Source organism: Pteropus vampyrus, unplaced genomic scaffold (assembly GCF_000151845.1).
Source record: "Pteropus vampyrus isolate Shadow unplaced genomic scaffold, Pvam_2.0 Scaffold74, whole genome shotgun sequence".
NCBI classification, from domain to species: domain Eukaryota; kingdom Metazoa; phylum Chordata; class Mammalia; order Chiroptera; family Pteropodidae; genus Pteropus; species Pteropus vampyrus.
The window spans coordinates 7879521-7896643 of record NW_011888855.1 but is presented as its reverse complement, the minus strand read 5'-3'; the positions used below and the strand labels follow the sequence as shown (position 1 = coordinate 7896643).

The 17123-nt window shown below is 40.5% G+C and overlaps 1 protein-coding gene across 1 annotated transcript in view; it reads left to right on the top strand.

The window, feature by feature from the left end:
- SPOCK1 (SPARC/osteonectin, cwcv and kazal like domains proteoglycan 1) overlaps window positions 1-16334 on the top strand; it is a 479285-nt gene extending 462951 nt beyond the window's left edge. Inside the window, exons 7-10 of the mRNA XM_011362367.2 lie at window positions 2188-2409; window positions 7497-7559; window positions 14914-15051; window positions 15521-16334. Of these exons, the coding sequence (XP_011360669.1) occupies window positions 2188-2409; window positions 7497-7559; window positions 14914-15051; window positions 15521-15711 (614 nt within the window). The 3' untranslated portion in view covers window positions 15712-16334. The remainder of the gene's footprint in view (window positions 1-2187; window positions 2410-7496; window positions 7560-14913; window positions 15052-15520) is intronic.
- The last annotated feature ends 789 nt before the right edge of the window (window positions 16335-17123 follow it).

Genomic DNA, 17123 nt, shown 5'->3' with positions numbered 1-17123 from the left:
TTGTGGCCTCCAGTCCCAAGGGACTCCTGCAGAAAGCTAGGGAGCCCGCCAAAGACCTCTCCTTGGCCAGAAGCAGACGGAGTCCCCAGAGAGGCTGGTTTGCTGTCCTGAAGCAACTGGAGTAAAGGGGATAAAAAGGAATGACACCTGGTTAGTCCACAAGGCCAGAGGAGAGAGAGTGTTTGTCAGTTCAGGAGTTCTGAAGGGGGAACCAGGGAACCCTACAAGTCCCACATGCTTGGGGCCAGTCAGAAGAACCACTGTTTCCTCCTCCTCCCCTACACATCAGATGCAGGTGCCTCTTTCCTGGAACCTTCCAAATGGATATGCAGTGGACTTGACCTTTAGACTACTGCCCAGCGAGCTTGGCACTTCTTTTTGGTGGTCAGCAGTAAGCTCCTCTTTCCAATGTATCAAAATGTTAACACCCTATAAAATTGATGCATGTGACATAAAATATTCTGTACAAAAAGTGTGGAGCCATTTAGTGCCAGAGTAAATTATCTTCCTTTACTTAGCCCCTGAGGACATCATCGAGAGTGTTCAATCATGACCTTCAATCAAAGAAGAGACCACATTATGTTCCCACAGTCTCTGTTCTTGAAAAAGGGGATGTTCTAAGATAGTGAAAGGAATATATTTAAACGTGGAAAGATTGTTATGTTTGATGGGGTAATTTGTAATAGCTAGAAAACTCTCGACAAATACTTTTAGGGAGCAGCCACTATGTGCCTGTCCTGGCCGAGGCTACTGAAGGAAATAGCGCAGTGTGTGCCTGGAGTCCAGGGCTGAGAGTCTAACAGGCCTTTCGATCGCCCAAAGCACGGGGCTCTGCCAGAGCTCAGTGAGGGAGGCCGTCTACTTGACGGTTAAGACCCCTTGGGAAGACAGCTTTAAAAAGGGTAGGCACACGTTGCTATACCTTATATTCCTCTGACTAAGCAGGGGTTCCTGGTACTGCAACCCAATGACCAGGATGTGGGTAGGAACCCCAGGAGTGGGCAGTTGACCCTATCGAGACCCTTAATTACAGTCACCGTAACCTCCTTGCACTCCCCACCCCGCAAAATGGCACCCTAGCCAACTGGAGGTCCTCAGGGCAGGAGGGCCATGTGTCGTGCGAGGCAGAAGCACCTGAGAGTGGAGGGTTGAGAATGCACACTTGGGGTTGGGCCTCCTGGGTCTGGATCCCAGGTCCACACTGTCAGACCCTGAGCAAGTAACCTAAGCCCTGAGTGGAGGATATCGCATCATTTCATAGGACTGTTACAAGGATCCAGTGAGATGATTAAGTATAAAGTGCTTAGGAGAGTGCCTTAAGACAAAAGTAAAATCATCAATTTTCCAGGAAAATAAAGCCAGTCCTAGAAATCCAGCTTGTGGAATAACTTGAAAATGCATGGTGCTCTGGATTCTGAAAGAAATTCAGTTTTAGATTTGGCGCGTGCCCTCTCTGGGGTTTGGCTATAGTAGACGCAAGATCCCAAGTGTTAAGCAAAGTGTCGTTATTCGAGTGCATACAGTTTCCATTGTGGAAACAAATAATTCTTTAAGAAAACTACCCCTCCTCCCCACCAGGAAATAAGAAAGAAATTATTGTCTGAGTCAGTCTGGGTCCCGCATCATGTACCTCTGAAGGGGACTGCAGAGGGTAGCATGTGGAACCGAGGCGGGGGCCTGGGGGACCCACTCATGGTCAGACTGCTTGGGTTTATCTGTCCTTTGGGGCAGGACCAGTGCTTCTGGACTGTGGTTTCACCTTGCTGCCATCCTTTTTACAACAGTTTCTTTGTTTCGGCCTTTCAAATAATTTTTTTTTCCCCTTAAATATAAAAGCATAGTTTGCAGAATCATCAGTTAGCTCCACAGCTCACTGTATGCTTCCTTTCAGGCATACTCTGTTTTGAACAAGTCCAGTAAATGAAAAAAACCATTATACATCACAGATAAATTAGCAGTGGGGATTTGTTCCCATTAGAACTTACTTTCCTCAAATGCTGACTTATGTTTTTGTGCATTTTAAATTGTTTCACTTAAAAACCGCCACCACCAAGATCATATGCTAGGGGAGTGCCTCCGGGACCAGACCTTTGGTGAGGGGAGGCCGTGGGGGTGGACCCTGGGCCTCCTCTGTGGTCAGGAAAGACCCAGCTTGGCGGCAGCTGACGCATGTCTTTCCCTCGGCAGGGTTTGACACCAGCATCCTGCCCATCTGCAAGGACTCCCTGGGCTGGATGTTCAATAAGTTGGACATGAACTACGACCTCCTGCTTGACCCCTCAGAGATCAATGCCATCTACCTGGATAAGTACGAGCCCTGTATCAAGCCTCTCTTCAACTCCTGTGACTCCTTCAAGGACGGGAAGCTCTCTAACAATGAGTGGTGCTACTGCTTCCAGAAGCCCGGGGGTAAGGTGGGAGAGAGGTGGGGTCCAGAGCCCAGGGCAGAGATGTAGAAGGACCACACACCACCTCCTGGGGAGGCAGGTGGAGACCAGCAGGCAGAAAGACACAGCTAGAGAATAAAGCAGTCACCCTATTTAATGGCAGGCCCAAAGGCTTTTTTCTCCTCTTTTACAATTCCATTTTTAGCATGGTATGTTAGAAAACACAAGAGCATAATCAAAGAGTCTGTTATTTCAGTCTTCCTTTTGGGAAACTCTCTTAACCATATTTTGCCTCAGACTTTTCATCTGTAAAATGGATGTAGAAACATTTGCTACATAATTCCCAAGATCACTGTAATACTGTACAAATGTAAAGTAGCGTAATTCCCATCACACATGAATTCTCCCCGTTCCCCTTAAACAGAGACACTTGTCAGCTTTTCTAGGATAGTATGGATTTATACTGAGTGTCTTAGACAAAGATATTTTGGTTATAAATAAACTCTGGCTAACTGAAGAAAGAGACAAGATTTGAGAAGTAAATGGAAAGAATACAGAGGTATCTCATGTGGCACAAAGTCAGGAGGGTCAGCCTGCAGTTGTGCAGACTAGAGACCAGAAGACTCCAGGATCCAGAGGCAGGAGCTCTGAGCCTCCCTGAGGGGCCCGGGGTCTGGCTTTACTTCCCTTTGTCTCAGCTTCCTGGGGAGGGATGAGCATGTGTGGTGGCCCATAGCTCAGGGGACCAGCAGAGACTGGCTTCCAAGCCCCAGATAAATCTGGTCCAGTGTAAGTCAGGGCTCCAGGGTAGCACTGGTTAGGCCTGGCTGTCAGAACCCACCTCCAGGAAAGGAAGGTAGCTACTATCATTAAAGCATTTAAATTGTCTGTGTGTGTATGCACGTTCAGACAACACAAACAGCAGAAAACGTAGGCCTCACAGAAGGGCACTCAGTGCAAAGTAGGAATGTCTGTATGTTTGTAGGATTATAAGATACATTCCTAAAAGCGGAATTGCTGGTCAAAAGGGCATGTGCATTTTCAAATTTGAGCACTGTTTCCAATTTGCCCTCCAAAGAGGTTGTAACAATTTTTAATCTCATGAAAAATATACAAGAATACCTATTTTCCCATGGTTTTGTCGAACTTTGTGGAGTTCCAAATTGAGGGAAATTATATTTCCTTATAGGCTTCATTTCATTTTCTCTTATGATGTAGCTTGAGCATTTTTGAGACACTCTTGAGTTCCCTTTTCCTTGACATGTCTAGTTTTCATACACTTTTTTCCTATCAGGTTCTTGTGGGTTTGTTGTTGTTGTTGTCTTATAGGAATTTTCTCTAAGGACACTAGAACTGTTCTAGACATATATGATGCAAATTTTCCCCCAACTTCAACTCTCTATTTCCCCCCAACTTCAACTCTAGGGAGAAACTTTAAGTTTTAGTCAAATTTCTCCATCTTTTATTCTGTGGCCTCTTAGAAGCCATAAAGCTTACATTAAGCTTAGAAAGGTATTTCCCACTTAACGATAGTAATTCTATTGTGTGTTTTGTTCAGTATCTTTGGGATTACATTGAGTGTTTGTTTATTGAAATCTTGTATCAGTTTAGATTTTTTTAGATGGTCATGTAGGGTCCCAGCCCCGCCCCTCCCACCCCACCTAATCCCTGGAGATGGTTGTCCAGTGCGCTTGTCACTGATTGACAAATCCATTATTCTCCTACCAATTTGAAATGCTTCCTTTATCATACATAGAACTCTTACATCTATCTATTCCCAGATAGTCTGCCCTATTAATAGAACAGTTATTCATAAATCAGTTCTAAACTGTTTAAATTAGTTGTTTTACAATATGTTTTAATATCTCGTGGGGCCACTCTCCCCTGCCATTAATCTTTTTTCAGAATTTTCCTAGATATTCTTATATATATTTAACTTTTCGAGCTTAGAATCAGTTTATGCAAACTTAAAAAATTCTTACTGGTATTTTTTTTTTTACTATCATGCAAAATTAGATTAGAGTGAATTGATAGCTTTATAATATTGAATCCTTTTATCCTAGAATCTGTTAACCAGTAGAGTTATAAGTTTTGTTCTCAGATATTATATTTCCTCACTGGTGGTTGTTTTAATATTAATTTTGTTCCCAGCTACCTTACTAAATTCTCGTTTTGTTTAAATAGTTATTCTGGTTGGTTTCCTTGGATTTTTTTCAGGTGTGCAATCATGTCATCTGCAAATAGTGATGATTTTTGCTCTTCCCTTCTGATTTTTATACCTCATTTCTTTCTCTTTTCTAATCACACCAGCTAGTACTTCCAAATCGATATTAAATAATAGCCATGTTTTTCACTTCAGTAGAAATGCTTGTAGTGGTTCAGCATTAAGCTTAATGATAGCTTTGGGCTTGAGTTTATATAAAACCATGTGACTTTAGTCAAGGTTAGCTCAGGTTTAGCTTGATCAAAGCAGAGGCTCAGTGCTAACGCATCACCTGGATATGTAATGCCAGGGCCCCAGGGGTGACGTTACTGCCTTAACCAAGAGACGGAGCTGGTTACCCGGCCACACAGCATGTCTCTGGTTAGGCTGCCCTTTCAGCAATTGCCGAAGGAAGCCAGGATCCCCACCTGTGGCAGGACAGGGTACCCAGGTGGAGCTGAACGAGATAATTTGTTGTAGTTCTCTGTTCTCCATTTTGTGCATTTCTTCTAAGTTTATTTTTTGTTGGAGTCCTACCACCTCCGTCCCTGACCCAAACCAGTTCTGAAATTTTTATTTTACTTCCACATTTCATTATTTCCTGTTTATTAAGGCGTGTACTTGAGGCTAATTTTTTTTGCCAAAGTATTTAGCTATAGACCCTAGGTATTGATATTTGGTACTTTCATTATAGTTAATTTGTAGGCAATTCTACAGTTAAGGCTTTGAGTGCCTCCTTGGCCCAAGGAAATTATAAGAGTGTACTTTTAAACTTTTCATGTAGTAGGATTATTTGTTGACTGCTTTTGATATTATTCTCTTTAGTTTTTTTACTAAGTTTGAGTTTTAGATCTTTTCAAAAATTCTCATCGGAATTCTCTTCTTTGAATTAGTTCTTGAATATCTGGAAAATATTTCTATTTTCTTTATACGAAAAAAAAAAGATGCTAAGTATAAACTGTCTGGAGTCATAGCTTTTTGATCTTCTTAAAACTTTATTTGCTTACCACTGAGTGTAACTATGGAATAATGTGTGAACCCATACCAATTTTTCTCCCTTTAGTGATGTAACTAACCATTGTGCCTGGAAGTCAAAAGGATTTACCTTTTAAGGGCACAAACTTCCTGGGACATGTCTTCGTTTTTCTCGGTATTACTTTTCTTACGCTGCGTATGGTCTCTTGAGCTCTAGCATTAAAACTATTTTGTTGCATTTGATTAGTCTCTTAGGATCATTCATTTTGTAGCTTCTTTCTATGTCATTTTTATCCTTGAGCCTTGGCATTTGTGCATTTAGCTCTGGTCTCACATAACTCTTCCATTAGAATCCTTGACCACTTAGAGAAATCTTTGTTAATTACTTTCACTGGCTCAGCAGCAAACATTTTCTGTTAACGAATTTTTCATCTGGAGTTTTGTCTTGTTTTTCTTCTGGTTTTCTTGCAACAATTTTTAGTAGGTCTTAGTCTGATTTATTTTTCCTTATCTTTCAATCAGTAGAGTTTTAAAAATTACTGTAGGACAATTTCAGGGGTCTTACAACTAGAAACTTATTTCACAGGAAACAGTGTTTACATGACTGACTGACTTTTCCTTCTCTTCAGGAGCAGGCTTCTAAATGCCTTACAGTTTCTTCTCTATGTTTCTGTGTGGTTATAAAAATGAACATTTCCATTTGCAAAATAGGAATAATACTGGTACCTCCCTAATATGGTTGTTGTGAAGATGTAAAGTTCTAGAACACTATCGGGTACATACTACTTTTAATCATCAAAGATGGAACTTGTTTCCCTTTTTGTTGTTTTCAGTTGGTATCTTAAATGCAGAAATCAACATAATATATTTTACAACCAGTTTTTCTCAAGGAACCAGCAGCAGGACCAGGTGGCATTGTGACATCCTCAGGGTAATAGATGTAAATAGGGACTCGGGTACTTTCTACAGGCTGTACACATGTATATACAGAGGTAGTATAAGTGCCCTGAGAATTAGAACACCTCTGTCCATGCCTGGAGGGCCATTAACAAACGGCAGAGCTCCCCCCTCCACCCCCTAGAGCCACAGGATCTGCAAAAGCAAGTTAAGACTTGGACTAGTGAAGTCACCTTTCTTTTTGCTTGTAATGGAAGAAAGCTCTTCTCTTGGGAGGTAAGAAAGTATCACACACTTCTATGTGCCCCACTTGGCCATGCGGCTCCACCATATCAGTCCTTCATTGAGAACTGACAGTTTTGTGCTCATTCATAACAACATAACTGAGGATTCAGAAGATGAGAGAAGGAAACCTGCCCAAAGTATTCAGCTATGAGGTGACAGAGTTGAGGTCTCAAGCTTCTACACTCTCTCTGTATCTCTTGTATATCTTCATAGCTGCCCCTTGAGGTCTGTGTTTTACTTTCCTGGGTCGTGAGCCACAAGGTCTTGAAGCAGCCATTCTAATCCTCTCTCTCTCCTCTAGCAAGACCTAGGGGAGAGTGTCTGTCACCTTCCCTCTGGTCAGTTGGTCTGGCCTGTGGATTCAGAACACTGACCTACTAGTAAGCTTTGGTCCTGGTTCTCAGCTCATCGAAATCTTAGCTGATTATTTGCTTCCCTATATAAAAGAAAAAGTATTAGCAAATCAGCTATTAAACACCTGGTATTTGCTTGAGTTGGTGGTGGGGAGAAAAATTCCTGTACGAAGCATGTAGCCCCCAAATACTATTTTAAGTACCTCGTGGTATAAGTTGTTTTTTTTAATTAGTAACACTAATGGCCTGAGTTTGTTCTGCCACATAGCCACAGCATATGGAGTAATTCCACTCCCAGGTGTGTCACTGTCTACATTTCACGTCACAAGTGAAGCCAATCATTAGAGATTATATCCCATACCATCTGGAAACTAACTTTCACAAATTATTTTTTAGGTCTCCCTTGCCAGAATGAAATGAACAGGATTCAGAAGCTGAGCAAGGGGAAAAGCCTACTGGGTAAGTACAATTTCTTGCCACTCATTTATACAACTAATTAAACCATCATGTCTCTTGTAATATTGAGTACAGCAGTGGTTCTCAATTACAGGCCAGAGCTTCATGAAAGAAATGCCTCACTTTACCCCAGACAGGGCTCTTTCAGGCAGCTGGATATAATCTGAGGACCAGTTTGTTGGCCGAGAATTAGCGAGAGGAGAGGTCAAATGTCACCCAGGGTTGTAATCTCTTCCTACTTTTGGCTCCAATGGATCTTAGCTTTTCCTTCTTTCAAGCACCGCCATTGAATGGAGCTCTCCAGTATCCAACTCTAAGGTCTATAAATTTCCTGTATTCCCCAGATCAAGTTGTGTACTTGAGGAAGATGAGCCATACTCCCATCTGAATCTATCAGATAGGATTCAAAGACATATGTGTACTTGCATGTGTTTCTTAGTGTCCCATGCATGGTCTCTGAAGAAAGTATAAGGCTGTTTAGACACTGCACATTTCTCTTATCATTCTGTCTGCATGGTAAGGAAGAAGCAAGTGGGTCACATGAATGCATTTTCCCTGACGTGTGAGTCTGGACAAAGTCAAGGTAACAAATGCTGACCTGCTGAAGCATTTGTTCCCTTTTAGCTCCAAGCTGTTCTGTTTCCAGCACTCGGGGTGTTGTGGCATTCAGACTAGGCTGTCCCTGAGAGGGTATAAACCTCATTTGTTTGCTGAAAAGGAATCTGCGTTGCTTTTTGAAAAAAGCTGACCAGCTGTAACACAGTAATTCAGAGTTATTTTTGTTAAGCTTTCAGGAGCAGGTGCTTTCCCTAAGCAGCCTGCCATTTCAGAAGTTTATTTACTCGATAGAGATGGGCAAGTTTTTTTTTGCAGACTGTCAGATGTAGGTGGTCTGTGAGCTCTGGTGATGTCTCTTCTGATTTTGGGGTCACCTCAAAGTGTATTCTCCTTCCTACTGCTTTTGAAAATTATTTTACTGGCTTGTCCCAGACTTTTGGCATCTGGTAACACTCTGTTCAACTCAGAACTCCAAAGCTGTAACTCTGACCTAGATTCCTAGGTCTGGGCCTAGATTCCTCTCCTGTGTGAAAAAGTATAAAGGCCTCTTTCTGATCTGAAGGCAGAGTGGCTATATCCCTCTGCCATAGTTCTGTCCAGTACAAGGCCCTGTGCTTACTGATCTGATTCTCCCATGCGGGAGGTTACTTTGAGTTTGAGTTATGTGTCTGAGGTTCACAGAGAACATACGGAGATTACTCTGGCTGCTTCATAAAGATACAATTTATTCGCTTACAAGTTGTTTTTCACATGGTGAAATCTCCTAATATACATGTGTTCAGGGGCATTTTGATTCAAAAAATAAGTAAAACAAGCAATAAATTACTACCAGTTCTAATTATTGCCTAGAGTGGTAATCCTATTACAGATTTTGAGCAGCACCTGCTTCTTACCAACCTTGGGGTTCAGCCTAATATGTTTGTTTGTTGCTTATTAAGTGCTGTTTTCCAACTGCAGGTCAAGGAGGAGGACCCACAGTTCCCCAGCTCTACTGGTTCTCCTCCTCCACAGATCTTGAGAATCTGTTTACAAATCTCTCTGCCTTCTGGTTATTGAAAGCACTTACTTTTCCTGCAGACTAGGGGTGCTGAGCCCTTAAGTTAGAGTGTGGGTAATACCTCTCACTGTGGCATCAGCAGACTTGCCTATCACTTAGGAATGGTTTTCTTACCCATGACCTCATTTGCTGAGAGCCAGGTCACCCTGGAATAGCCTTGAGAGCTGAGCATTTGAGCAGTTCCACGTAATAGGAAGGTAGGCAAAGTATATGGGTGCGAAAGAGTTGTGTAGGTGTGTTGTTGAGTGCTAGTAAATGGAAATGATGGCATGGTCATCTAAATTTGGGGATGGGGTAGAGATTTAAAAAGGTATAAAAGAGTTATCCTGGAGAATGAACGGATAGAGTAAGATAGGATTACTAGGTACCACCTTGAGGTTAGCAGTAGTGAGCTTAAAATGAGACTAGTTTTCAGATGATTGTGACTTTTACTTCAATTCAAAGCCATCTCTTATTTCCTCTTTCGTATTCAGGCTCCAAAAACTCTCCCCGCTTCTCTCCTACATCACTGATTTTTCTCTCAGTACTAGAGCATCTTCATCAACATAAAAACAGAGAGGGAAGATCAGCTCTCAGTCATGAGGGGAGGCAGCAGAAGAACCCAACACACATGCAAAAATGCTGTTATTCCTCACCTCTTACCCGCTCTACCTATTGCACCATTTTTTCTGCTTCCCCCTCTACAGAGAATCAGCTGGAATCAGAGGTTAAATCCAGGTTCAAAATAGTAAAAATTTGTCTCCCCTGCCGTGCTTCTTTCTGGGGTCTATTCCATGAGAATCCGATAGGCACCACTGGTTTAAGAGAAATACCTTCAGAGTAAATCACTTTGAACCTAGCATGTTAAACGTATCCTAATGAGTATTCTAATGTGATGACAGATATTCTCAAATCATAGATGCATTAAGTTTAGTAACCCTAGACTGAGTAAAGTCTCACTAAAAGATTTACAGAAGATAAATGACCCCAAAAGAAACTGTGAAAAAAAATCTGCTAAATCAAAATAAATGACCTATAAAAATAGTTTGATAGTAAGCTGAAATTAAAACTGCAGACTATTGAGGGCAATGAGAAAAAGGTGGTAAAAATGTGTTAAATTTCTGGTTTATTCAGGAGAAAACAGATTAGATATTAGGAAAGGTATGCTTCTCAGTGGATTTAAGGGTAATAATAGCAATAGAACATGTAGTTTTAGAACTATAGAAGGAAAAACAATTTCAACAAAAGGCAGGAAAGAGGGAAAATAGAAAACCCAAAATAGAGTGGTGGAAATAAAAGCAAGCATATCTATTCATGAAACATGTGACTGGGTCTAACTCACTAGATACTATCAACTGGTATTTTTAGAGTTTCATATGAAACAATTACACAGAAACTTGAAATTAAAAGATAATAAAGACTCATTTTTATAATAATGTTAAAGTCTGACAAAAGCAAATACTTCCAATTCTAAAAACAGTTATCACCTTGCTGAAATGTTACTTTTATCATATTATATCAAAAATTGGTATACTCATAACCTTTGCAAGGTGTCATATTTATAATCTTATAATCATAATCAGAGACTTCAATAACCCACTTCCTGAAACTTATAGTTCAAGTAGACCAAAATATATACATAGAACTGAACATGATTTATATACACATATATTCATATATATTTATTCCTGCACATAAGCATAGAATATCGAGTCTTTTCAAACACAAATGAAATACTTGCCATGGATTATACCACAAAAGAAAACTCAACAAATCTCAAAAAAGAAAAGATTAAATTTACTTGCAACGACACAAAAGAAGTCAAAAATGAGAATGCCCAAACCCCATACATCTGGGGTTTTTAAAAGAATTAGTCAAAGATGAAATAAAGTAAAAACTATAAAACATTTAGAACCGACTGAAAGTGAAAGCAGAGTATACCAAAATTGGAGGGAAGCAACTAAAGTGAATCTTAGAGGAATATTCATAGCTTCAAATCAGGAAAGCTGTAAGAACAACACAATAAACTGGAATGACAGACTAAAGCAGGAAACAATGAAGTAGACAAACCTCTGGCCATATAAAAGGCTCAAATACTATAATGAATTTAAAAGTGGGATGTAACCTCAGATATAAGAGAATACTGGAAACTTCAGCATGTATCAGAATCACATGAAGAGTTTTTCAAGCAGTTCGTTGGGTCTCACTCTCAGTTTCGGATGCAGTAGGTCTGGGTGGGGCCCGAGAATTTGCTTTTCTAAGATGTTTCCAGGTGATGCTGCAGCCGCTGGTCCTGTATGAACACTCTGAAAACTACTGCCACAAACCAACTTATAACAATTATGAAAATCTAGTTGTAATAGATACTATGAGTTACCACATTTGAGTCACAAAGAACCGGAAGACCCAACTAGATTTAAAAACCATAAAGTTAATTTGAATCAGAATGCCATTCTCATTCCCCAAAATGGGCACCAGGCCCAAAACGTTTTTATGTGTGACTCCTTCATGGAAGAGATCATTCTTCTTTTATACAAAAATGTCAAGTATAGAAAAATACCTGAATCATTTTCTGAATTAATTGCTTTCATACAGAAATTGAAAAAACAAAATTATATGCCTCTGTCAGTAATATAGATGCAAAGTGAACCACTACTAATTTATCTTATTCAAATAAATAACAAAAATAAATGTAAAGGATACCAAAAAACATGTTTTATCAGTTGTTTAAAAAGTTCTCAAATCAGAAAGTAGAAAATATGAACAGACCAATTACTAGTAAGGAGATTGAATCAGTATTCAAGGTAGAAAAGCCCAGGACCAGAGAGCAGATGGCTTCACTGGTGACTTTTACCAAACATTTAAAGAAGAATTAACACCAATCCTTCTCAAAGTCTTCCAAAAAATTGAAGAGGAGGGAACATTACCAAATTCATTTTATGAGACCAACATTATCCTGCTACCAAACTCAGAAAAGTACAGGCCAATATCCCTGATGAATAAAGATGCAAAAATTTCCAATAAAATAACAGCAAACCAAATTCAGCAGCACAATAAAAGGATCATTCACCATGGTTAAGTGGGATTTATCCCTGGGATAAATGGTTTAGTATATGCAAATCAACCAGTGTGATATACCACATTAACAAAATGAAGGATAAAAATCATATGATCTTAGTAGACACAGAAAACCCACTTAACAAATTCAACATTCATTCATGATAAAAAAACAACAAAATATAGAAGGAACATACCGTAATATAGTAAAAGCCATATATGACAAGCCCACAGCTAACATCATACTCAATGGTAAAAGATTGAAAGCTTTTCCTCTACTATTAGGAACAGAACAATAATGCCCACTCTCACCACCCCCATTCAACCTAGTACTGGAAATCCTAGCCAGAATTAAATTGAAAAAAAAAAAAGACATCAGAATTGGAAAGAAGTAAAATTGTTAATATTTGCAGATGACATGATTGTATATATAGAAAATCCTAAAGACTCCACCAAAAAAACTGTTAGATCTAATTAACGAATTTGGTGAATTTGCAGGATACAAAATTAACATGCAAAAATCAGTAGCATTTCTACATACTAACAACAAATTATGTGAAAGAGGAATAAAATCCATTTACAATAGCCTCAAAAACAATAAAATACTTAAGAATATATTTAACCAAGAAAGCAAAATAGCTCTACACTGAAAACCATGAAACATTAATGAAAGAAATCAAGGAAGACACAAATAAGTGAAAAGATATCTTGTGTTCATGGATTGGAAGAATATGTCAAAACGTCTATACTACCCAAAGCCATCCATAAATTCAACTCAATCCTTATCGAGATTCCAGTGGCATTTTTTACAGTAGAAAAAAATCCTAAAATTTTTATGGGACCACAAGAGACCTCAAATAGCTAAAGCAACCCTGACAAAGAAGAACAGAGCAGGAAGCATCATACTTCCTAAATTTAAGCTACATTATAAAGCTTTAGTAATCCAAACAGTATGGTACTTGCATAAAAAGGGACTCACAGACCAATGGAAAAGAATACAATCAAGAGCCCAGAAATAAATCCATGCATATAGAGTCAACTAATATTTTAGAAGGGAGCCAAGAATACTCTATGGAGAAAAGACAGTCGGATCAATAAAGGATGCTGGAAAATTAGATATTTACATGTAAAGAATGAAACTAGACTCCCATCTTATACCACTCCAAAAAATTAACTCAAAATGGACTGAAGACTTAAACATAACACCTGAAACCATGAAACGCCTAGAAGAAAACAGAAAAAAATCTCCTTGACCTAGATATTGGTAATGATTTTTTGGATATGACATCTAAAGCACAAGCAACAAAATAAAAAGAAACAAGTGGGACTAAGCAAACTAAAAAGCTTCTGTACAGCAAAAGAAATGATTAATAAAGTGGAAAGACAACCAATGGAATGGTAAAGATATCTGCAAATCGTATATCTGATAAGGGATTAATATCCAAAATATATAAAGAACTCATACAACCCAATAGCAAAAATCATCATTATCCAATTAAAAAATGAGCAAAGGAACTGAATAGACATTTAGCACAGAAGATTTACAGATGGCCAACAGGTACATGAAAATGTGCTTATTAACATCACTAAACATCAAGGAAATGCAAATCAAAACCACGACAAGATCATCTCACACCTGTTAGAATGACTATCACCAAACAACGACTGCTGATTGCAATGTAGAGAAAGGAACCCTCATGCACTGTTGGTGGGAATGTAAATTGGTGCAGCCACTATGGAAAACAGTGTGCAGGATCCTCAGAAAATTAGAACTAGAACTACCACATGATCCAGCACTTCCCACTCTGGGGTATTTATCCAAAGAAAATGAAAACACCAGTTCGCTGGGATATCTGCGCCCTCATGTTCGCTGCAGCATTACTTAACAGTAGCCCAGACAGGGAAACCTATGTGTCCATCGGTAGAGGAATGGCTAATGTGGTGTATATATACACAGCAGAATATTGTTCAGCCAGAAAAACAAAGAAAATCCTGCCAATTGTGACAACATGGATGGACCTTGAGGGCATTATGCTAAGTGAAATAAGTCAGACTGAGATAGACAAAAATCCTGTATGATCTCACTTCTATGTGGAATAGAAAAAAAAACCAAAACCAAGTTCACAGAGAGAGAGATGAGATTTATGGTCACCACAGGCAGTGGGAGCAGGGTCAAAAAGTACAAATTCCCAGTTATAAATAAGTACTTAGGGATGTAATGTACAACACGGTGACTGTAGCTAACACACTGTAAGGTATGTATCTAAGTTTTTACGAGTAAATTCTAAGTTCTGATCAGAAGGAAAAAACTTTTGTATCTCTATGAGATGACGGATGTTAACTAAACCCACTGTGGTGATCGTGTCACAATCTAGGCCGAATCGTTATGCTGTGCACTTCAACATTAATGCATTTCTATATTAATTTTGTACATGTTGATAAAACTGGAAAAGCATAAAAAATAAAAATTATTAGTAAGAGTAGTACATATTCATAATTTACAGAGAAAAATAAGAACTCATCCAAGAAGGACTAGAAGTCCTGTCTAACCTGAGCAAGTCCCATGGCCCTGTGATCTAAGTAATGCCCAACCCACCTGATTCTCTCCATTAGTCCGGCGGCAGACACCTCGTATTACACATCAGTCCCCTTCTGTCTGGGGGTAGGGCATTAACCCAGAATATCTCTGCACTTCTGGTCCCCCAGGAGCATTCATACCTCGGTGTAATGAGGAAGGCTATTACAGAGCCACACAGTGCCACGGCAGCACAGGGCAGTGCTGGTGTGTGGACAAGTACGGGAATGAGCTGGCTGGCTCCAGGAAACAGGGCGCCGTGAGCTGTGGTGAGTAAGGCCTTCTGTGTCAGCCCTGTAATGATCTCTGCCACCTGTAGGTCCTCACTGTGTCAGGGTCTGAGCAGAAGAATTTCAGAAGGTGTCTGTGGTCTACAGTGAGTGAGTTTACAGTGGAAACCCGTGAGATTATGCAGATAGGAAGTCACCATGAACACCGAGCTGGACGACAGTTTATGACAGTTGGGAATTGACACAGGCCAAGAGCCACTTAGGTTGCCTTCACTTTTCAATTAGGATTATAAATCTTCCAAGAAAGTAGAAGCATCTCAAGAATTCTGGGGTTCCTATCAGAACAAAGCTTGGGGTCCATTCCACGTAGACTAACCCCACCCAGAGAGGGAAGCTCCCATGTTTGGGAAGAAAAATACAGTTAAGTCACATGCAAGGGAACCCCTGACATGGGTTATGAAGTGTAAGCAGGAACTAACCTCAGATCTGTTCCTTCTTAATGTTGCAGAAGAGGAACAGGAAACCTCGGGAGATTTCGGCAGTGGCGGCTCTGTGGTCCTGCTAGATGACCTGGAGGACGAACGGGAGCTGGAACCAAAGGACAGATTGGGGAAGCTGAGGGTGCATACCCGGGCAGTGACGGAGGATGATGAGGATGAGGACGACGACAAAGATGATGAGGTTGGGTACATATGGTAGTCTCCGCAAGGACGAGGACATGAGGTTGGCACAAAATTGCAAGTCACTTCCTGTTCCTGCATTTGTATCTAAGACTCCACGGCACCAAGGTCTGTTCTCCATTGTCGCTCTCTATGCCCGACCTCAGGTTTGGAAGACAGCTCCTCGTTCCCAGAGCATTCTGATTTTGCATACGGTTGTGTGGGAAGAAGGGTGTTGTGTTGTGTTATGTTTTTAGACAGTGGAATGGCTGGCTGAATTACAGCCTCCTTCCCTCCCATGAGACTTTTGCAATGAGCATGTGATTTATGTGGGATTCTGGCAGTGCGGGGAGCCCCACCCTGTAAACGTCAAAGACCCTTTCTGGACTACCCACACTGGTGGTTATCACAGCATGGTTCCCGGCCTTACGGTGTCTTAAGTGCTTTTCTTGTGTCTTGTAGATGTCGTGGAAAACACACCACACTGGACTTTATTCCCTTTGCTCCCCACCGCCCCTGCTGTTTATTATTAAAAATTAGTTATTCACATCACTGTATCTGGCTTCCTACAAACAACAGCCTTAATTCAGTCAAGAATCCCTTTGGGGAACTGATTTTCTTTATTAAAAATACGGCGTCTGGATACTTCTCTCTGTACATGCATAAATATGTATATATGTACAGAAGAGGCTATGTGTATATGGAAGGTATGCACTCCTCTCGGAAAAACTGGGTGGGTATCTGTTAAAAAAAAAACTCACTTGAAAAACAATTATAAATTTGTCAGCTTGTCCAGACCTGGATCACAATTTCTGGAATAAAAATGTGAATCGAAGTCCTTTTCTGCACTAACAGTCGGCACGTGTCGCCTGCAGGAGGGGGGAGGTCTCTTCTCTAGGCATCGGCAGAGTTACTGGAAGCCTCTTTGATTTGGATAAGCCTCTGTCTGCCTAAATCACTTTTCTCACACAAGCCATGCGACTCCCACGTGGGCAGCTTCACAAGCCATCTGTCTCATTTCAGCTCAGAGCCCCTGCAACGGTCCTGTCTGCCGCAGCCTCCTCCCTTCCCTATGTAATCTCTACTCAAGGGCTTTTTCTGAGGCATGTACGCACAACCCCGTGCTCGCTGAGAAGTAGTACCACGGTGTTCCTTAGGAGAAGGAAATTCAGAATTCTTAACTCGAGGTTTTGCTCTTGCCCCCTTGCTAGCCGACAAATCATGATGAGGGCACAAAAGCGGTACAGATTTTATATCCTTTATCGTTTGTGAAGAATCCCATATGGAGGCCTAGAAAGAACTTGGTAGTGGCACATGGAAGCTAGGGCTGGATTTTTAGGAGCCAGTCCTGTCTCCATGCCCTCACCCGCATGAGTGTTAAGATACCAAGAAAGAAAGTCCTGCACCGTTTGCGTTTCTTTTCCCTAAGTAAACTCATTATTAGAGCCCGTC